The following is a 23,843-nucleotide window of genomic DNA, read 5'->3' as shown; positions in this document are numbered from 1 at the left end:
TAATCACACGCCCCCATACGTTTTCCTGCCAAACCGGAACAATAGTTGTCACATTGGTCAGGCCACTGTGAATCTACATATTTACTGACTTATTGTACCTTTACTGATTGAAATTAAATTTCCAGTTTTCCAGATGGACTTTGTCTGACATTTTACAGGTGAAGAACAGGTTCACTTAGGGCTGTGCAATTAGTCGAAATGTAATCGTGATTATGAGTTCTGCTCCCAATGATCACAAAAACATAATAATCGAGAAAAACAATTATTTAGCTCATTACGTTTTGCAAGTAAGCTCTTATTTTCTCTTGTGTTCTGAATGAAATTTTTTTTTTAAATAAAAGTATTAAGGCACATTGTATGTGGTATATATTTTTTTACTGTTGATTTATTTAACTTTTTCCACTGTTTTTTAAGTTTAATAATTGCAACATCTTTCCAGAAGTCAACGAGTAATCGTGTTAAATTATCGTGATTTCAATATTGACCGAAATAATTGTGATTATATTTTTTTCCATAATCGAGCAGCCCTAGCTTTGCAGGCAAATTCTAAAGAATGAGGCAACTATTTAGGGTGTAAAGCTGAGAGATAATTATTTGGACAATGTCACATTTTTTAAAAACAATAACTATAAGGCCAAAGTGCAGAGTTTTATTTGAGGGTATCAGTAGCTTAATAATTATCCTACTGCTATGTTCAAACATTGCTTAGCCTACTATGTAGTATAAAAATGGCTTTGGTTGGAGAGTAGGCTATTTAAATATTTTATGTCAGCAAAGTAGCAATACCACTAGCATATGTAAATAATCAAGGAAAGTACAAGTTCTGAATTCCAAATCATATCTAAGTAAAACCACATAAGTATTACCAAATGCTACGAACATGTTCGATAACAAAATTGAAAAATCTTCTTATGTAGCATAATGTCCCTGTCAAAGTTTGTATTTAAATATACTGTTAGGCAGCTTAATCTGTAAATATGAATCATGTTTTATATGCACACCTTTGTATCTCTGTATGTAAAAAGTAAATAAACTAAAGCTGAAGCTGTCAAAAGGTCCTTAGGTCTTATATTCATCTGATATGTGAACACTTAAAAAATTAGAAACAGCTCTTCCAGTAATACTTTATATGAAATGCAATATACTGAGTTACAGAGTCAAAGCAATATAGTACCTGTCCAGATAATAGTTAATAATGGACTTCACTGTAGCTATGAAGACACTGTTACTGCTGGGGGCGCTGTTGTCTTATGGCACAGGGTTTGCTGCTGCGATGTGAAGGTAAAAGGTCAGCCTGTGTAACGTGTCAAACTGCTGTCACCACACCGGTGTATCACTTCACTGTCCGGCCGCCTTCTGTTGCACACACATCGGTACTGTTACCCTAGCTGACCTCAACGTTATCTCAGCAAAATGGCAAAAAAGCGAAGAGAAAGACGAGAGGACGACGGTTTGTCCTCGGCACAGGAGGAGGTGAAGGCTAGTGACTCACAAGTACTGAAAGGTGAGTTCTGGCTGTGGTGGCTGACGTTAACTGTTAACATAAATGTAACGTTAGAGCAAAGCAGAGGAAATGAAATACTTAGGTAACGTTAGATACAGATAGATTGAGCCATATATCGACTTGGCAGGGTCATTTCTACTTTAAGGTCAGTGCAGATTGCTGAACGTGAGCTAATGTTAGCCATAAGCTGGTTGTTGTCCTCTTTACAGTACATAGCTACAGTCTATTGTTGTAACACAGCTAGCGAGGAAAATTAGCCGATTAGACTACTTCGATGGCTAACACGTTAGCTTAATAACGCCACATAACGTTAACTCTGTCGTGTTGAAGGAAAGGTTATATAGCTAGCTAGCGAACATAGCTACACCCCACGCAAACCCTGTTAGTGAGCGTTAGTAGGGTATAAAACCTATTCTCTAAATGATTTAATTACCATGAATGTTGAAACAAGAGTAACATCTTTTTATTAACGTTAGCTAGCTAAGCTGTGATCTTTCATTAAGAGACTGTCCAACGACCAGTGGTGGGGGAAGAATTAATTAATTCAGATCCTCTAGCTAACGTTACTCGGATAAAAGTAACAATACAACACTGTAAAAAATACTGCAAAGACTTGCATTGAAAATGAAACTATCTCAAATAAATCTACTCAATGCTGAAAAGTAGCCCCTTTGATTGTCATACTATTAACACTATGTATTATATTGTTATTACTGATACATTAATAGTGTAAGAAGCATTGCATTGTTAATGCAACCTTTTTAAATACTGTTGCATAACGTTAGTTTAATCTATGCCAGTGCACCTCATTTTATAAATTCGTTGTATGTTATGTGTGTACAATCATAATTTCTCATGTAACTACAGCTGTCAGATAACTGTAGTAGAGTAAAAAGTACAATATTTCCCTTTTGAAATTTAGTGGAAAAGAGATCTTAAGTGGCATGAAAAGGAAATACTTTACTAAGTACAAGTACAAGTACCTTAAAACTTTACTGAAGTACACTACTTGAGCAAATCATTTACTAAATTACATTCCACCACTGCAGATGAAATGCCAAAAAAGTGACCCAGGTTAAACCCAGACCCGATTAGCATCTTTACACAAACATTCTACCAAAGTACATTTACAGCTGAATATTTCTATTATACATTTTACAGTGTGATATTAGGCTTATTCATTGTTTTTGTTAGATGTACCAAAAACTGGCAACTGAGTGTATGTTAGGATACAAAAGTCACTTTTGGTCTGACTTGACTGCTTTAGGCTCATCTCTGACCAGGAGTCACTGCTTTTAGAGCATTTCTTTTTTTAATAAATACTTACCAGTGTGATATGCACTAGGAGGAATATGTCTTGTTTGCAGATATCTGTATTGGAAGGTGTGAACCTAGTGCCTGTGTTGATTTGTTAATCAGTACAATTGGTGTTAATTTGTTATTTGTAATTTGCTCCGGTCACCACGGTTCATCTCTAAATCATATTGCCAGAGTGCTGTAGTTGGTTAAAAAAAAATATATATATATATGCTATTTTCCTATTTCATGACATCTCTATCTGACACCTGAAATTAACCAATGTTACAGCTATCCCTTTCCATAAAGTCTTTAATGAGACTGCAAGAGTCTGTCTCAAGGGGTTCAGTCAGTTACCTAGGGAGTTGAACAAGTGATGCAAAACTCATAAGCAAATTACACAAGGCTCCCTGGTAGGTAGTTTGTTTTTATAGTAACCTCTTAATTTATTTGGTAAAACCTATTCTCTTTCCCCCACAGAGGCTCAGCATACTGAAGGGGGCTCAGCACGCATGTCTGTCCTGATTCTGGTGTCTATCTTCACCTGCTCTGCCTCAGTCATGTACCTGGTCTACAGGAACTTCCCAGAGCTTCCCAAGTAAGGTTCTTTTTGTGTGGATTATTAAACTTGGTTAATTGTGGGTGGGGACTATGTTTATCCCTGGAAATTAAACTGATGAGTGGCAATTATAGACCTACAAGAGTAAACAGTATTTCATAAATAAATGATAGACCTATAAGAGTAAATAGTATTTAATAAATAGACAAAAAAAATGTTGATGCAGTGTAACAGGTTTTTCACTTATAGTTTTGTACTAAATGCAAAACTGTCATTCTTTTGTTGATGTTTCTTACCAAGGTAAAGTTAGTGGCTATTTTAACACCCTTAGTACTATATATAGTAAGTTTATTTACATGGCAAAACATTAGTGACAATGTGCTTTACCAAGAAGAGCCATTAACAGGAGAAGAAAAAGACCAGGTAATATGTATGCTTAAACATGGACACATACAAACCAGAAAATATATAATACAATTTTGGACTGATTTAGCTTCTCTGAAGATTTTGAGAAAGGTTGTCATGTTTTTTAGCCTAACAAGCTAGACCCATATCAAGATGTTGGGTATGGGAACTCACCATTGGCAGGGCTCAATCTGAGGGGCGGGATAAACGGTTGTCTTTCAAATTCCCTCTGCACTCATAGCCAACCAGAGCAACGCTAGTTGATAGATTAAAATTTTCCCGTATCCGGTCAGCAAAACTCCAAACACATCTTCCTTTTTTAAGAATGACTTCAGTGCTTATCTCCAAGTCTTCCAGAGTCGCGGCTAAAGCCGATTCCAAAGACCGCTGTTCACCAGCAGCAGCCATCTTCTTTGTTTTCAAGTAGCAGGGAATTCACGTGGAACCGCCGCAACTCTGCCGTTAACTAGTCACCTAACGAAGAGCCCAGAACCGGTGCAGTGTTGGATCTCAATGTTTTTAGGAGCCTTGTGACAGAAGTCTTGACTAGTCTGAGGCTTCACTTTTCCTTAGGTTGCATGAGGTGCCTGAGTTTGGCAGTATTTAGCTACTCATCATGATGCTCAAAATCCAAAGGCGACTTTAGCATTTTGAGCAAAGTTTTGGTAAGGAAAACAAACAGAAAATGTTTGCTTGAAATATGTATGACTGAAGATTATAATTTTATTTTTTTCCAGTGATGAAATGGAGAAGATCAAGATCCCTAAAGACATGGATGATGCCAAAGCTTTGGGAACTGTGCTGTCCAAATACAAAGACACATACTACTCCCAAGTGTTGGTGGCCTACTTTGCAACATATATTTTGTATCCTTGGAGAATCCATCTATATTAACTTTAACAAAACAAATTCAGAACCACCCTGCTGAAATTCAACTCTTCAAACACAGTCTTGGTGGCAGTGATAGTTTGTTGGAACAATTCAGTTAATTTGTTGTTAACTGGGGTCAGTAGTTCAGTCAGATTTTTTAAGGCCCAAAATAATTGATCAGGTTCTTGATCTTGGGATGCCACCATGACAAACACTGGCTCCAGCTTCTTTTTAGTTATTTCCTTGATGGAGTCTTCCAAAACAAAAGATGACTTATCAGTTTAATTGAACCTTCCATTAGGACTGACAATAGAAAGACACACGTGGCAGAGAAATAGCTGGAGAAATACTAAACATTTGAGTTTTCATTCCTTCTGTGGATTTCTTTCTACCTTAACATGGACCGTATTAAATCAAAGATTCCACAGAAAGACCAGCAGGCTACAGTGCTTAGAGGATTATTAATGTTTATTTATTTGATTTAACATGCATGCCTGAGTTATAACTATGTTTTCTGTAAGTCGTTTACCTTGACACTTTTGTCAGCCTCCAGACATTTGCCATCCCTGGATCTATCTTCCTTAGCATCCTTTCTGGATATCTTTACCCTTTCCCCTTGGCTCTTTTCTTAGTCTGCTTGGTGAGTAAGGAAGGACGGTATGAAATGTCTGATTGAAAACAAATGTTATATTGTATGATGAGCAACTGTGCACTGAAATAGCTTCCATGAGACACACATAGGTATGTAAGGATCTAGGTACGCGTCATGCCTCTTAACAGGGAGATAAACAAAATGGAAGAAAGCAAGGAAGAGCAACAGACAGACATGCAATAGATGTGTGTACAACATATCATGTGCCTGCGTTGTATCATAGTCAGTTGTGGCCACTCTTATATTTTTTTTCTTCTCTTTTGTAATGTTTCGTTCCTGTATTTTTTAATGCTGTTTCAAAACATGGTGAGTGCTGAAGAAGTTCCTGTTCTGTGATTCTGAGGGATGCTAAATTGTGATGTTTTTGCTGCGACAACCAGGAAGGGCAGTGGTTAATGTGTGTTAACACCAAGGCCCTCAGCCCTGTCTTTGAAACTCCTTAATGTGTATTTAACATAACACAACACCACTGCTGCTAAAAGTAAAAATGTCCAGTCATGAAGATGGTGGTCTTTTGGTGTAGGAGTATGACGATAATCTTTAGCAAGTTACCTGTGTGTGTCTGTGTGTGTGTTTCTGTGTTTCTTACTGTGTTTTTATCCGTTGGCAGTGCTCTGGCCTTGGTGCTTCCTTTTGCTATATGCTATCATATCTGGTGGGCAGACCGATGGTCTACAAATATCTCACAGAGAGAGCACAGAAGTGGTCCCAGCAGGTAAACGCCTTAACTGAAAATGTACTGTGAATAGAAGGTATATACTGTAAGAGCAATATTCAGTTTAAGATGTTTGGATACTTTTTTCTTTTTTTATCAATCATATACAATTACCATTTTGTAAACCACAACTGTGCAGCCTAATCCAGTCCAAAACAATGGCTCTGCAGCAAATCCTTGTTAATCGTACATTGTTCAGTTTTCATTCACACTGTATGAATGCTCTTAATACAGCTTTAAAGCTTTAGTGCGTAACTTTTTGATATTAAAGCGCCCATATTATGCTCATTTTCAGGTTCATAACTGTATTTTAAGGTTGTACCAGAATAGGTTTACATGGTTTAATTTTCAAAAAACACCATATTTTTGTTGTACTTCACAGCTCTCTCTCACTGCTGCAGATCCTCTTTTCACCTGGTTTCTGTTTTAGCTACAGAGTGAGACCTCTTTTCATCTTCTTCTTCTGTACTATCTTTGATTGCACTCGCACATGCTCAGTAGTTCAGATGTAGAGCATGTCAGCTAGCTAACTCTAGAGACAGTAAAAGAAAGCCTGTTTCTCCAACTTTGGTCAGTTACAAGGCAGGATTAGCTGGGAGACTTCTAAATGAGGGCACACATGTAAGTAGTTCTTTTGTAGATTATGGTGAACTTGTGTGTGTTGTAGCAGTGCTTTGCTATTGAGAATGACGTAGCATGCTACCGTTAGCATTAGCGTTAGCATGCTAACGAGCTAACGGTTGTGGTTAGCCAGCTCATTTCGGACTGTGACGTCACAGTCCGAGCCGATTTTGAACAGCTCACTAGGAGACTGAAGGCAGAACACATTCAGAAACTGTATCTCACTCAAAACAGCATGGATGGATTTTTTTCAAAGTTTGTATGTGTGTGGAAGCACCAGAGACACAAAAGAACACCCCAAATCCCAGAAAAAGTGTTTTTTTCATAATATGGGCACTTTAATGAACGTCCGATACATTCAAGCTATTGCCAAATGAGTTGCTACAAAGCTAATTAAGACTATCAGCTCCACACAACTCTCTGTATTTCTCAGTATGGCTATGTTTAGAAGATTGTGTCGTCCGGTGACTTTCCCGCACAGAAACTCGAGAAGATAATTACCTCTTTTGAAGAGTCTATCATGTTTTTTTAATCCTCCGTGTCCTCCTTGGCTACTAGCAACTGTGTGGAAGGGTGTCATGGAAGGCTTGTATCATGTGGATGCCGACAGTTTTGTTTTGTGCACTATAGCTTTAAGGGAATTCTGGAGGCTAAAGTTGTTTTTTACCAAAAATAAATACTGGTATTGTAAAATATTATGTAACTGTTACTGAAATTACTATATCGTCAAAGGTACTGATACTGTCCATATAAACTGATCATAATAAAATTCACAGATAGCATTTACTGGTAATTCAGGGCATATGACTTACATCACTTTTTGCTGGCAGGTTGACAAACATAGAGATCATCTAATCAATTACATCATCTTCCTGAGGATAACCCCCTTTCTTCCCAACTGGTTCATCAACATCACCTCACCTGTCATCGATGTGCCTTTGGGGGTTTTCTTCATCGGTACCTTTCTTGGTAAGACTGTCTGTCCCTTCTGGCTGAACTGTATACCTTCTTTTGATATTATTTGTTGTCACTCACTCACCTGTATTGAACCTGGCTGATTCACAGGAGTGGCGCCTCCGTCCTTTGTAGCTATCAACGCGGGTACAACACTGTACAAACTGACCACAGCTGGTGAGGCCGTGTCCTGGAACTCTCTGGCTGTGCTCGGTGTACTCGCCGTGCTCTCCATCTTGCCCGTCTGCTTCCAGAAAAAGCTGCAGAAGAAACTAGAGTAGAACATTAAACACCTCAGCACCTCATCTGCTGGCTGATCCCGGCATCCCCTTCCCCCTCGGCTCAGGAACGTGCAGCTGTCACTCAAGTTGCTCTGCCTCAGTCTCATACACAGCTGCTGGTGGGCGAATATCTGACCACTGGCACAACAAGCTCATCACTTTTTGACCACAAAATGCATGCAGTGGTGGGAGGGCCGTAGTAAGTGTAAACTAGCCGCCTCTTACAAAAGTTTTTTTGGTTTCTGTGAATTCTGTTGTTGATTGTGGCACGTGTAAATAAGAGAATTTTTTTTTTTTTATTTAAGGCACTTCTCATTATTTAAAGGTGCTACTGTAGGATGTTGAAGTAAAACTCATCATTCTAAAAGTGTTTCTCCTTCTTGCTAGAAACTGGTAAAAACAATGTCATCAGTAACCTACCTTGTTGAGGCTGTTTTTTTTTTTTTTTGCTGACTTACCATTACACTTGCTTTGGCAGTAGCATATCATTTTCTACATCTTGTTTGTAGCACCTTTAACTTCCAATCCTTTTTAAATATTTATTTGAACATGCTTGTGTCTAATTTCAACCTAATGAATGGAACCACCACAGCAATAAATGTCACTGTAAGTTTTGATACCTGGTGCTTGCCTTGGCAAACATATGCAGTGTGAGGAAAGAATGAAACTGTGATGACTGATCTTAGTAAGTGCTACTTTCGTTGACATATGGGTGAGTTCCCATGTTCTTCCTTGAAAGGTGCCTGGAACCACTGCCACACACATTTCACCCAATTCTGTTCATATTAGTAGACACTTTAACTTGTAAAGAATGGACTAAGCTGATGTTATATTTCCTCAGAGGACAAAACTCCAAGCATTTCCAAATTTGTATTTGTAATTAGGAAGTGAACATAGATTATGTCAACACAACGAATTTATGTGTGGTAAGATGTACGCAACACAGAAAAGTTAGTGAAAAGCCAAGCCAAAATCCAAGAGATGGATTCTCAAGTTTTGCTATAGGTGATGATAATGCACGTCTAGTTGTGTCATTCTCAACCCCAGGACATTGTTTGCTCTGCCAGTATAGAAATGGTGATGCCCATATAATGGATGATACACCTGTGCCCTCAATAAGACTGCCAACGGACTGAGCTATCCAAGCCTTACCTTGCTTTTTACTGCTTCCATTTTTCACCAGAAGAAATGTATTATGATGCCTGATTTATGTTTTTAGTGCTCACTGAATTTTTCATTTAGATGTTTTTTTTTATTATTATTTCTGTCCTGTGTACCAAGGTAACTTATTGCTGCTGTTTAAAACTTTCTGGACAGTTACTAGATATGTTGATGCAGTTAATGTACATGCAGGTAACTTATTTGACACACTTTTCTTTAATCTCTTAAAATATCACATAAATTGAGGCAGTTGATTTGGTGCATTTTGAGATTTCCTGTTTTTACTTAAATGTCTTATTATAGTAGTAACATTTACTATTGTAAGATTAATAACCTTTCAAACCCAAATTTGAAACGCCTACATTAGCATCAATTTCCACGCCACTACTGTCAAAGACAGTTGTTTTTATGGTTCTTACTGGTTTATGAGAGAGCTGCATTTGTGCAAATGACTAATCCCTAAGGTGGTTAAATCAAGTGGTAAATGCTATAAATTGCTCCTAAAAATCTTTATTTGCTACAATATTTAAAGCTATTCTAAACTTCATGCTACACATATACTCAAATTGGATATATTATTGCTATTTCTTTGTCCTATAACCCTATCAAAGATGTGAGTTTGATGTTTCTTGTGTAATCTTCTGTTAACATTTCAAAAAGCAGTATTATTTTGTACTGAGCAGTGATGTATTGCAGTATGAAGTGTTTACAGATTACACATTTCTGTCTTATCTAATTAAATTTGTTTTTCTTTTAATATTTATTAAATCATTACATTTATCTTTACAGGATATGAGTTTTGAGTGCATGTTTGATGCTGCTGTTTGATCATGCTGCAGCAGGGAGCTATCAAAAAGTAACAGCTATTTATAAATGATGATTACATATTCGGGTTTCGCAGCAATTATGTATTAAGTTTGTATCATTGACTGTAAATATTAATTAATATTAATACTGACATTTCAGTGTGTTTATTAAACGATAAACAAATGTTATCACATCTTCTGTATCAAGTCCCACGGAACAAGAGTAGGTTTAGTGCCACCAGGTGGTGATATTGTAACATCTGCTAAGCAGTGTTCTGTTTGGATAACATTGCATTCACACTTTTGCTAGTGTAAAAACGCGTTTAATCATGGAAATCTTACATTGAATTAAGTTATAAAAAATACATTAAAAGAAATGCAAACAATGTTTCTTAATATAAAAATCGTAGTAAAATGCGATCAGTGTGTAGATTTATTTTTGTCGACATGCAAAGGAACGGTCTTAATTCAATTCATGCTGGTTAAATGGGTTGACTCGGTGAAATATAAACCTCACTTTGTGATAGTAAAAGTTTTTTCCCCCACTGGACATAAACAATTTTCCGTATTAAGCTTTCAGTATTAACAATCAAGCACCGTTCTACAGATAGACGGTTGTACTCTATTATCTAAAGGCCAAAATACCTTTACATCACATAAAAAAACAGGGTCAAATTTGATGCTTCTCTAGAAATAAATAACTGCAACCGCTAACTCATTGCTTCAAAACAAAGTGCTAAACAGAATTGAATACAATCCAATACAATCCAATGCACTATAACCATAACTGCACTAGCTGCTGAACGGGTAAATAATCATTCCTGCCAAGGTCCATGCACATACAGTATCGTCCTTGTGTTACTTTATGGATTTAAGAAATGATTACAGCTGTTGTGCTGTTGACGGACCACAATGCATTTCGACTGCAACGCTCTGATTTCAATAGATGTGTAAAGCCAGAAAGAACTAACCCGAAAAGGAATGAAATAGTAATTCAAAATAAAACAATAATTGGCATTAGCAATAATCGGATGAAATAATAATATAGTAGAGTGAATTACCCCACAGGCTGCATGGATGTAAAAAATAACATGATTTCTTTTCCCCCTTTATAATTTGTCTGTGTGTGTGTGTGTGTGTTTTTGAGGGGGTCTTTTTGGCCTTTAAATGACATAATAGCTGTAGACAGGAAAAGGGGGAGAGAGAGGGAGGACGACATGCAGCAAAGGGCCAAAGTGTTGGAATCGAGCCCCCCCGCACGCACGCACGCACACACACACACACACACCCGCACGCACGCACGCACACACACACACACACACACACACACACACACACACACACACTTATTACTTACTCTTTTATGTATTCATTTGTAATTGTAAGTGTATTTTTTCTCTCCAATTTTGTGATAAAACACATATTTCATAACAATATAGGCCAACAGCAGCTGCAGCTTTTCTGTTGTTTGGTGTAAATTTAAAACTGTGTGGGAACGACGTTTTATTGTGAAGGATCGCGTCCGGATGTGTGATAACTGTTGCTGTTAGCAGAACAGGTCAGTTTAGTATCGGTACTGATTTTCGAGCTTCGCAGTAACGTAGCATCCGTGATGGCAGAGAGAAATCACTTTTCCGAGTTCCTTTAATATGCTCCCTGTTGGGAGGATAAGGGTACCAGCGGACCAGTCTCAAAATGACCACCGGCTTCAGCTCCGGTTCCTGCCGGTTCGCAGATTATTTTGTGATCTGCGGACTCGACACCGAAAGCGGGCTGGAACCCGACGAACTGTCCGGTAAGCACATTAGCCATCGGGATAAATGTCGGGCTGATGCTGTAGCAAAGAAGGAAGGAAGGGGGGCTGTTATAATATCGTGTCAGCGTTATTATTTAGCCTTTACTTTATCTTAACGTGTCTGTGGTTCATTTATTCGTGTAACATGAAATATAGGTTGTTAACATTAATACACAGCGGACATAACGTCAGGCCTAGCTCATCTTCTTTCAGCCTGTTTGTCACTGCTCGATGAGAAGCGAGAGGATTACTGGCTTGTTGTGTCTCTTTAACGCACTGACATGAATTTTAATTCAAAGGTTGTCGATCAATTCCCTCCGGATTTTATACTCTATATCTCATAATGGTTTGATGTTGGTTCTGCACAGTAATACATATTTATTTTGAGAAACTTTATTCAGACATTGGTGTTGGTTGATGGTATAATACTGATGTCGATATAATGTTATTACACCCGAGGATGTCGTCACAGTGGCTCCTATAGCTGTCAGCGGGTTATTTAGATGAGATCAGGTATCAAGGTAGCAAAACACATGAGCGGATTAACAGATGCCCTAAAGGCATAATGTGCCATGCCCCCCCCCCCCATCGACCCCTGACATCCTCAGCATCCACTAGAGAGATCCACATTGTGCATGCAACCATCCTCCTCAAATAACCTCCTTAGAGGCACACCCTTCCCTTCACAAACATTTATAGAAATGACTTAAACATTAATAAGAGTACAATAGGCTGTGACACACCTGGATCTTGTTTGATTCGGGGACTGTGACCCTTTCTGTCATTATTTGACCTGTCTGAGCATGTGTTCTGATTGAAAGAGAGAGGATTTGCGTGTTAAACTGTGGCCTGAGGGTCCCTGGGCATGAACTGTGGGAAATTACAGCATGGCAACAGTGCTGTTTTTCTCTCTACCATATTCCTGGTCAGCTGACTTTTCAAATGCACATTTGGTCATAAATGAGAACACATTTTTTAGCATCAGCCAGTAGGAGTGGGCAATATGACAATGCATTACCATGCGACAACTTAAATTTGTCTATTGTCAGATATTGTTATACTGTGGTAGTTATCCCTTTTACTATTCCTGGTTTTAGCAGACCATTGTGGGCAATATTTGATTAAGTATGTATTTTGCATCAATATGATACCCTTTCTTTATTTGTAAGGTATTTATTTCACCGAATTACACAAAAACAAACATTTACATGGTATCCATGAACCATTTGTCATCAACTTTCCAGAAGATTTACTACATCATATTTATTAATATGTAGACATAAAATGACTATAGGATTATATCTATATCCATAACTCCTTTTACCATTCAGATATTACAAATCATTTAAATATTTTTTTCTTTTTAGTGATAGTGATGACTCAATTAACTTGTGAGTTACCTAAGACCTGACAGTAAGCCTACACAGTTGGGAACACTTAGTTCTTCCAAACGTTATCGTTGCTAAGTGATCCCAACTTATTGGAAGACAGAGACAACGCATGGATTTACCATCTTGTAAGAAATAATAAAGACACTGAATCCAAGACGCAACCTGCCAAGCTGCAGTTGTTAAATGACAAGCTAATTCCGAACAAAGTCACTCTGTGAAGCTGGTTTGTATAGCCATGACAACTGACAGAAGGCACGTGACACGGTATGTTACTATAACTGCACATCTCATCTCAAAAGAGCAGGTCAAGACATGCACATGCACTTTGTCTTGGCCCAAAAATTGTAAACTAATTCTCTCAAAAGACTGTTATTTCCTTTTTTGTTGCATAATGTTTTATCTTAAATGTTCATGCCTCAGTGTATTTGAAGACTTTTGTGAATGAAATGTATTTGATTTTCATGTCTCTTCCTGTAACTGATAGATGAGTGCGTTTTTGGGGTTGTGTGGCCAATTTAGTTTGCCCTAGGTGCTTCCACCAAGGAAAAAACAATGTAATAATTAATACTCTTGATCTCTGTCTCCTCTGGGAGTCGTGACAGACCCAAGATGTCAGGGGAGGTGGGAGATGTGTTTGCTAAATAATAGTGTTGACACTTTTGACTAAAGCCGGGTGATATGGAGAAATTGAAATATCACGATAATTCTTTTTAAAGATGATTTTTTTGGGCATTTGTAAGCCTTTATTTGGATAGGACAGCTTAGACTACAAAGGGGAGAGAGAAGGGGAATGACCTGCAGCAAAGGGGCGCAGGTTGGAGTCGAACCTGTGGCCGCTGCATCAAGGAGTAAACCTCTATATATGGGCGCCCGTTCTACCAGGTGAGCTAACCAGGGGCCCATATCACAATATTTTTGACCAAATACATCACTGTCGATATTGTGGCGATATTGCAGGGTTGACTATTGGTGCTTTCACAAAATATTAACACAAAGAGAGTTTTGATAAATAATCTTCAGTAATGTGGATACAATGACTAAGTGGGTAAAGCCAAACAATAAAACAGCTAGTAAGTATGTTAAATTCATAAAAATTTGAACGCTTTACTGTAATGCAGCCTTTAAAACCAGGAAAAGACAACACGTGTCCTATCACGATATCCAAAATTTAAGACGATATCTAGTCTCATAATCGATGTCGATATAATATCAATATGTTGCCCAGCCCTACTTTTGACAATGGAGATTTGTGTCATTTTGGAGTATAATATCTGGCAGCTCCAACATTTCCCCCACTAAATAAGGTCAGGGTTTCCCGCAGCAGCAACAACACCCCTGCTAACTAATATCTTCGGGGAATCCCTAAATGTTGAAGCCAGGGAACAAACAGGTCAACAAAGGCATAATATGGTTTCAACTCAAATTATGTACTTATCACTTCATTTACATTCAAATGTTGTGTATTTCACATTAAGAGGAATCACAAAATACTCTATCCAAATGCGAATCTGCTAACATGATCTTGCCCTAAGCCTGTTGTGAGTGTTATGGTGTATAAGCTCTTGTTGACCGGGTCACTGCTCCTGTACTCTTCTAGCAGTCTTCAGACAACAATCCATAGTTCAGCCATTTTTTATTTTTTACTGCTGTTCACAACACAGTGATTAACAACAGAAGAGTCTGTTTTATCTGTATCATTGTGACTCATCAGAAAGTACTTTCCTCCTTAAAGTAATCACTTAACCAAAAATCCTTTTAGTTTTCAAAGACTCAACCCCTTTACTTCTTATTTTTTACTTCCTTTAATTCAAGTTCCTGTTCCAAGTTTAGTTCAAATGTACTTCAAATTTAATAAATGCATCGAAGTTAAAGAACATGCATTGTTCTGTTTTAAAATTGAGCACAAAAGTGAGCAGAGAGCACAGGTAGATCTCCTTGACCACACTAAGGCCATGTCAGGCGTGAACACCTTGTTCGTTTTTGACACAAGACATAAATATAAATTTTATTTTATTATTTAAGTTTTATATATAGAGTAATGACCCATTGATTGTCTTTACCCTCTCACCTTTAAAAAGATCTAAATTACAGTAGCTGCATTATGTTATATTTTTTCTGTTATCGTAATTTGCCACTGAGTGTGTGATAAGGGGTTCTCCGAGGTCTCTCTGACAAGACAAAAACGTAACCGGTTGAAAGCTTGCACAGAAGTACAAGTTGAAGCTCTGTGGTTAAACATCGTTGAAGCTGTTCTACTTACTGCATGTTGCTGCTGTTTACTGTAGAAAGAGGTTAGGGGCTTGCCCTTATCGACTCTCAGGTTTAGTTGAAGAGAGGAAATTGTGCGGAAAGTCCATGGGTACAGGTTACATATGATTATGTCAGCTAAACATCCCCTTTAGGTATACCTAGAAGTTCTTTTGCATTTTGAGTAACACATTTCTGCCTGTTGTTGGAAGCATTCAGGTCTCTCTTTACCTCTGATGGAGTACTTCTTCTGTTTAGTCTTTACAGAAACCATACCATTTTTCACAATAAAATCTAAATACTGTACTGTAATGTTTGGTATATTAGTAGGAAATGCAAATGCTGGGAAACGCTGCAGGAAACACCACTATAAATATGTGAAAAGTTAAGTTAGCGATTAAAGTGGTCATTTTAGAGATGATACCAAGAGTATTTTCTTTGTCATATATGATAGAAAACTGAAAATCTTTGGTCAAAACGAGACATTTGAAGATGAGACCTTGGGCTTTAGGAAATTGTGGCAGTAGTTTTATAGAGCAAACAATTCTTCCATTAAAAACAACAACAACATATTAATCGATAACGAAAATAATTGCTTGCTTCAGCTGTCAAATGTCATGAAACTGAAGAGGCAGTTCAGCCTCATCTTAAACAACAGATGTTGTAATTACTGAACAGACGACTGTAATATAATTTTACGCCTTAATGATTTAAACCTTTTGAATTAATTAAAGTAACAAACTTTGCTGACAAAACTGTCGATAGAACCTTGGTGCCATGAATGAAACTGGTGGTTTTTGTCTAGTGATATAACAGAACCACGGTATGTTTCTCATTTTTAATATGATGCAATCTTAATTCATGTACAGTGAAACACAAAGAAACGACCAAAACTTTCTTTAAGCACAGTGAATGGCAGCACAGTGAGGACCTGATTAGCATATGTATGATCCTGCAGCTTCACAGGCGACACTGGAAACACAGGCAGCTGAGGGACATAAGTACACTCGCACACAGGCTCCACTTATTCAAATGCTAAATATCCTTTTGAATTTCCCAGGCAGCCTCTCTCCCCAATCCTACTCAGCAAACAAATGAGGATGAATGGCTCAACATGAAAGCTGGCTTTAAATGCATAATGTGGGCTTTCATATTTGTACTTAGTTGTTTATTTATTTGCCTGTTAAGGGTCTCCCAGTGTTTTAAAAATCTTCTTGAATGTATCAGGGACATTTTGAGTGCAGTATGAAGATTCATTACAGGGCTTTGAGGGTGCAGTGTTTATTGATCTTTACATACAAAATGATAACAAACTCAGAAGCTGACCATAAATAAGCTCATATAGAAAATGCTAGCTCATAGGGCTGTATCTAATGGCAGCGACAATGATCGAAGCTAAAGATTAAAGTTTTGAGAAAACTGTCAATCAATCAATTTACCTTTAGACTCTGGGTGACTGGCTTCTTCTCAGTGGCAATGGTGGCCGAGGCTCAATGTTGTTGTGTTTAGACCTGTCTGCTATGCTAAAATGATGGACAAAACATAAGTTCTTAGAAACAAGGTTGACATTATTTAAAAAAACCTAGCAGTCATAATATAAACCTATAGGATTGTTCAATTATTGGGGAAAGTCCTATGTTTTTGTGTTAATTTAGGATATCATTAAAAGAAAAATGGGGAATTTGTGATGGTTGTCCGTCGCCAGATCTTTCGTTCCTTTCATGGCAGAGTAATTAAACCTGCACATTCTTGTCTAAAAGAATGCGTATTTTCAGTGGGTCAAGTTTCTCTGCAGTCCAATCCTGTGGCTGCTAACAGATGTTTTGCAAGCTGAACTTTCAGGCTGTCAAGTTACATCAAAACGTCTTCCTGTTTGCTGTAGATATGATGTAGATACTGGTTTGGCTGTTGGTGTTTGTAATTCTCATTGGCTTACTTTCGTATTTCAAGTTTATGATTTAAAGGCCCAATCTGTATACTTTTCTATAACTGACCTTAAATTGTCATGTTACATTATGGATGGTAAGAAACTTTAAACAGCATCAGAAAATGTTTATAACTTATATGTAGAAATTCTTGTGTTTGGTTTGGCTGGTCTAAGTCGCACAACATCTTTTTAACAGCAGACATTGTGACATGTCAAAATAGGGAAAGCACAGGTGCTATAATAATGGATATTTTGCCACACTGCACAGATATTCCTGCTACAGTAGTTGGTACAGGTGATATTGTGCTTAAAGGTAACAAAATAAACCCAGTTAATCCAGTAAAATACTTTTTTTCGTAAACAATCAAGTATCAAAAACTGAGGAGGACACGCTGTTGGATGCTGTCCTCTCCTACTCTTTCTTCAATGCCTAATGAATCTCTCTCTCTCTCTCTCTCTCCCTGACCCTGTCTTTCTGCTTGAGCAGCACTGGTTGAAGCCTGAAAATATTGTAAACAAATTAATAACATAACTAATTAAACTGGTCGGACTATTCAGCTCTGTTTCAGACTGATACCTCCGGTTCAGGCTGGTCCTCATCCTCAACGCGTGCCTTTTTCAGTCGCGGAAAATACTTTTCAGTACTCATCACAGTAAAAAAAATGACATAACATTATTTATAATAAGTTTATTTGATTCACAGCTGCTACATATAGTGTTTGACCTTAACAACCCAACTGCATTTTACCGCAAACTTGCGACTAGTTAACTTTCTAAACATTAACATTAATTACATTACATTAATTAACATTGTATTCAGAATATAAAATATTTTTTATAGCCCTTTTTAATGTACGATTGTGTAAAGGTGTTCACGAGATAAATACCAACCTTTCGTGAACTTGTGAATTTTGCCAGCCGTCTTCTCTTGTTGTCATGGAGACAGACACGGTGTGCACGGAGGGGAGGGGCTGTGTGTGTGTGTGTGTGTGTGTGTATGAGAGAGTATGAGAGAGAGAGATGCATGAGTAACAGACGGAGGGAGAGCAGGGAAAGGAAATGCAGCTGAACGAATACGCTGCGTGTTTTAAATAGTGTAAAAAAAAAAAAAGAATAATGAAACGCAATATGTGGTGGCCGGTGTTGATTCTGTGGCGCACCACCACAAATTAGCTGTGTTGGAAACACTGGGAAAAGCACCAGTGCAATTGATGACATTTAAAAACGTCCACAATCCATTTATGTGGGCTAGTTCCAGGTTTCTGGTATTGTGCACTTAATGGAACTGAGCCATTGTTAACTAAATCAGTTTCACCAGTTATTAATACAAAATGTCTGCTGTGAAAAGAGGTCTATTGTCTCTGTTGGGAATACAAGCTGTGAAGGCTGTGAGTTTAAGCTGAGAGTGCGCTATCATGTCCTGTCGGCACCGGGTCCTCTGGGTGAATAAGTGTTGATGTTTTTGCTGCTGAGCTATTTTTAAGCGTTAGCAGTCGAGTTGTGCTTGAGGATATTTCAAGAGAGGAGAGGTGCTGGGCCTAGTGGGCCATGCTACAGTAGGTGTGAGGGTGTATGAGTACAGGAGGGGTGCAGAGCTGTGGGTGGTCCCTGCCTCACAAGATGAGGAAAAACGTTGAGGAGCCCAGAACTCAGTGACGCTCTACTCCCACTGCTACCGGTCCACACATTTATGGCATCGCAGTCCATTTGCATGGAAAATATGACAAATCAAGAAACATGTTTACTCTGGAGAGCTTGTTGGTGCTAATTCCGACAAGTGTCTTCCCTAGGTGAGGCCTTTAGCTTGTAATTAGCACTGATTAGCACCTACCAGGTGAAGATGTCGGTTGGAAGAAGGAACATCTGTGTTTGACAACAGCCTGGCTATGCACTAGAGCTGCACGATATGAGGAAAATATGTGATATGCGATAACATTGTTGAATATCGTGATAACGATAAATAAACAGATATTAAAGTGTATTCAGTTCTGCATTTCTTTTGGCATTTTCAGCCTTTATTTTGACAGGACAGCTGAAGACATGAAAGGGGGGAGAATGACATGCAGCAAAGGGCCGCAGGTTAGAGTCGAACCCGGGCCTGCTGCGTTGAGAAGTTAACCTCTATATATGGGTGCCGGCTCTACCAACTGAACTATCTGGGTGCCCTCAGTTCTGCTTTTCTGCTGCTTTCAGTATTCTGCTAACATACAACAAGGGGCTTGATCAAAACAAATGAGGGAAATCATTTTCAACATTGAATTGAATATAAAAGTCAGCACTAACAATATATAGTAATAAGAATGACAGTTACAATTTTAAAGTGCAGTTTTCTACTGATATTTTCTGTCAACTAACACAAAAAATGTTTAAGTGTCTTTCGCGATGTGTCGCAGCCTTTCGCGATATGTTTATTGCGCTAGTAGATATTGCGATGAAGATTAAAAAACTATATATTGTGCACATTACACATTACATTACATTTTCTCTTTTAATTTTCCTTTTGAAATTTAGGTGGTTAAAATGATTCTCTTTATACCCTTCTGTATGTAAAGTGCTAATTGTCGCTAATAGTCATCAACAGTCCTCTTGAGTGACACTAAAGGAAACCTTGTGTTAAGTTATTCTTATCATTTAGTACATTTAGTAGTACATATGGATTTAGGCTTTATAAAACACTGTGTTATGGTTTCCTTATTTTGCATATTTGACAGGAATGTTTTGTACTTGTTTCCTGAAGTGTGCTGCTGGCCTGCGCTGTTATAATTACCTTATATTTACATATTTTCACAATTGACAAACTTTCCTGTGGTAGTGCCGAGGCCTGCTGTATGCAGACTGTGGGTGTGATTCATGCAAATTTAACATTACAATTAGCCATGACACATGGTAATCTGATTACTTTAAAAGAATAATAACTGAGGCGTAGCCTTTTTTTTATTTATTTTTTGACAAAATCTGAAAATAACAATGTGCCTTAAATATGGTGATTACACATTAATTCTGGAGCGATCATAGTGTTATAAAAATGTCAAAGAAATAATAAGGAACTGGATAATCTTTTCCCATCCCTACAAATTCTAATAATCTCAGTCTGACATATGGCCTAGTTTCTTCCCTTTGGGCAGTTACAGTAAGATAATATGAAAGTAACCAATAGATTTAACCACTTAATCCTTAAAACTCTTACTTCACCAAGGATTCTCAGTGAATGATTTCCGAGATTAAACATGTCTTGTCTTGTTCAAACAAATGCAGTAATCATCAGGGAAGACAGTTGAGAGATTCATAATTTCTGTGTGTGTGTGTGTGTGTCACCATTAATATTATTAGTGCAAACTAAATTATTTTCCCTCACTAGCTAGCTTTCCTAACTAGAAAAGAGTGGATGTTGTGTGACACACAGCTCACATGCTGCTTGTGGCTTGCCTGGGGACATGCTGTACGAATGTAATAATGCAGGACTGTTTCATTGGTGCTCAGCAAATGTGATACATGAAGAGGAAATGGCAAAAGCATTGCCTGGTTGCATAAAGGTTTTCTTTTTTTATGCAAATACATAAACACTCTTGCAATACAAGAGCAGCCATTCACTCAGTAAACCTCATGACTTCCTAGTGATGGGATGTGCTAATTTGCCCACCTTGAGATGTTTATTCCACATGTGATTAAAAGGGCAGACTGTTGAAAATGTTTCGAAATGTCACGTGATTTCTTTGTAAAGTACTTGTGCGCTACATACCACCTTATAAATCAGTAAGTATGAGGCTAACTGTATATTACTCTATATTTTCTTTATTGTAAAGAAATCCCATTAAAAAGACCAAAACCAATAATGTGTTGGTTTCTCAATAAATTCCAACTTCCTTACACTCTCTGTGGCACTCAGATTTAATTGCTTCTGAAGAAATAACCCTTATAAAAAAACAGGTCACAAATGGTTGCTTCAAAACTCATGACTTTCCCATAAGCCTTAGCTGTACTTTGTGTTTACTGCTAATTAGTAAATATTAACATGCTAAACTAAGATGGTGAACATGCTAAACATATCTGTTTAACATTAGCATGATAGCATTGTCATTGTGCGCATGTTAGCATTCTAACATTAGCATGTCCAAGCACCACTGTGCAGCCTTACAGAGCTACTAGCATGGCTGTAACCTCTCTGTGTTGAGAATATAATCCATATCAGAGCAGTATGGATTTGCATGATCTCTAGAAGAGGAAACTACGACACGCAGAAAGGTTGTATACGTGTATCATAACCCCACCATCTGGCTTGAATTAGCATACCCACCTGACAGAGACGGTAATGTCCTGTGTCTGTGTGCAGCTTGTTGTCAGAGCAGAGCTTTGTGAACACAGCTGTCAGGATGTGTTTGCACAAACTGAGAAGTGATGCGCTACCCACCCAGAACCAGGCTTTTAATTATATTTTTGTTTTATGTGTTGTGTAGCTTTATGCCAGTATATAGAAGCTACTAAATTCAGAGATGGGGCCAGAGGAAATTTGGCGGGGGCAGATGAAGGTAACCCTCACAGTCACACCACACACACTCCTCCCACTCTTAACTTGAGCTCAGCTTTATCCCTTCAACCTTTAACCTGGCACACCTTGTTTTTTTTTACTCTGCAGCACTTTTTTGTTACTTCAAATGTTCAGTTATTTTCTGCACAGGTGCTGGGACCTGCCCTTTCTGTTTTGCACACCACTCTGATTTCTCTCCTCCTGGTTTCTCGTCTCCCCTCCTTCGTCCCATCCTTCAGCTGCAGCTGAACAATGAGCTGATGTTTGACAATCACTGCTTCTGTTTCTCTCACACACACACAAATACGGTGCTGCATGCACTGGCATTGCTTGGTCAGTGTTTAACCCCCCCCCCCCAAACTCTGAATGACTTTTCAGTACTGCCTTGGTGTGTGCATCACTTCTGCTTTAGTCTGGGTTCAAATCAACTCAATTTGTGCTTTCTATGATTCATTATTTTGTGTGTTCCTTCGTATTGCCATTAAAGCTGCCAGGAAGCATAAAGATTCATAAAGTAAAATATCTATTTTGGAGTATTAGATGCTTCCTGTTTGAATATTTTATTTTGTTGGCTTTCTTGAGCAGGATGCAGATGACAGCTTTATATGATGCAATACAATCTTCCTCTCAAGACAGACATGCTGACTTGCTCTTACCTCTGGATTTGCGCCTGGCACTTTAAACCTGCTTCTGATCAGATTGTTCTTCTGCTCCTCCATCGACATCTGGAAACGTGTGCTAACTGTTTGTCTCCTTTTTGTTTGTTTTTTCGCTCTCTCTGTTGTTTTCACTTTCAGGTGAGAATTTTGAGCAGAGTCCATTGCGGAGAACCTTCAAATCCAAAGTCCTAGCGCATTATCCAGACAATGTCGAGTGGAATCCATTTGACCAAGATGCAGTTGGCATGGTATGATCTCTATACAGTTTTCCTCATATCCTTTAAGAATAAAAGCATGGCTGGGAGATAGGATTGAAATCAGTATCACAAAATTAATATACATTTTTTTCCTTTGTATCCTGATACAGAAAATGAATGCAAAATCACGTAAATAATGATGTTTAATGCATGAAAATGTGTTCCACTGTAATGCAATACGTATAAAGAAAAATATCAGTAACTAATTTTGTTGGTCGGCTAAGAATTATTGAAGGAATAGTTTGGAGTGGTATCAATCTTCTCACCTAAATCTCAGAAAGAAAGTGTATAGTAAATAAACAGATTCTGATGTAGTCTGATGTCCCCTCACCTTTTCCTCAACCCTCTGATATCTTCTCTGTCTGTCCTCCCACAGCTCTGTATGCCAAAGGGTCTGGCATTTAGGACACAGGTTGATTCCCTTGAGCCTCAGTTCCACTCCTTTATCATCACTAGAGAGGATGGCTCTCGGACCTACGGCTTTGCCCTCACCTTCTTCGAGGAGGTGACCAGTAAGCAGATCTGCAGTGCCATGCAGACTCTTTACCACATGCACAATGCAGAGCAGTACGACATCTTGCACACTCCGACCTCCCCACCCGGACCTGAGGACCAGCGGCACCAACACTCCCAGCCTCGTCCTGTGCTGCACGCCTCACCGGCCATCTCCCGTCTGCAGCGCTTCAACTCGTATGACATCAGTCGGGACACGCTGTACGTGTCAAAGTGCATCTGCCTGATCACACCCATGGCCTTCCCTCAGGCCTGCAGGAAGGTGCTGCAGCAGCTTCACCAGGCTGTCTCGTCCCCCCAGCCCCCGCCCCTCCCGCTAGAGAGCTTCATCTACAACATCCTCTATGAGGTGCCCCTACCACCCTCCGGGCGTTCCCTCAAGTTCTCAGGCGTGTACGGGCCTGTGGTATGCCAGAGGCCGAGCACATGTGAGCTGCCACTCTTTGACTTTTCCATCGGTGAAATGATTCATCTGCTGGGGATGGAGAACGTTCTTCAGCTTTTCACCTGTGCCCTGCTCGAGATGCAGATACTGCTCTACTCACAGCGTAAGTCGTGGTCCTGCTGCTGTGACAGTCAATGTTTTCATGTAGCCTTTAGCATCCTGTCCCATTAGGGTGCATTGATTTCAAGTACCAATGCATCTTGTTCACGTTAGAACAAACAAATACAAAACAAATAGAGAAGTAGTCAGGCTTACATTGA

The 23,843-nt window shown here is 38.6% G+C and overlaps 2 protein-coding genes across 5 annotated transcripts in view; both read left to right on the top strand.

Moving 5' to 3' along the window:
• Positions 1-1,270: 1,270 nt before the first annotated feature.
• tmem41b (transmembrane protein 41B) lies at positions 1,271-9,804 on the top strand. Its single transcript, XM_039795755.1, has 7 exons — positions 1,271-1,504; positions 3,281-3,398; positions 4,502-4,630; positions 5,181-5,274; positions 5,897-6,001; positions 7,453-7,591; positions 7,688-9,804. Exons 1-7 carry the CDS (start codon positions 1,414-1,416, stop codon positions 7,855-7,857), a joined length of 846 nt encoding a protein of 281 aa, XP_039651689.1. The 5' UTR covers positions 1,271-1,413; the 3' UTR covers positions 7,858-9,804.
• A 1,583-nt stretch (positions 9,805-11,387) lies between these two features.
• dennd5a (DENN/MADD domain containing 5A) overlaps positions 11,388-23,843 on the top strand; it is a 33,845-nt gene continuing 21,389 nt past the window's right edge. For 2 of the 4 annotated variants that reach the window (XM_039794718.1, XM_039794720.1), the window contains exons 1-4: positions 11,388-11,619; positions 21,639-21,710; positions 22,507-22,616; positions 23,002-23,686. In XM_039794718.1, the coding sequence (XP_039650652.1) occupies positions 11,520-11,619; positions 21,639-21,710; positions 22,507-22,616; positions 23,002-23,686 (967 nt within the window). In that variant the 5' untranslated portion in view covers positions 11,388-11,519. The remainder of the gene's footprint in view (positions 11,620-21,638; positions 21,711-22,506; positions 22,617-23,001; positions 23,687-23,843) is intronic. The other 2 variants (XM_039794721.1, XM_039794719.1) reach the window with 1 other exon arrangement.

This window comes from Perca fluviatilis, chromosome 3 (assembly GCF_010015445.1).
Source record: "Perca fluviatilis chromosome 3, GENO_Pfluv_1.0, whole genome shotgun sequence".
Classification (NCBI taxonomy): Eukaryota; Metazoa; Chordata; class Actinopteri; order Perciformes; family Percidae; genus Perca; species Perca fluviatilis.
The sequence above is the reverse complement of the archived record's forward strand: the minus strand, read 5'-3'. Positions and strand labels throughout refer to the sequence as shown.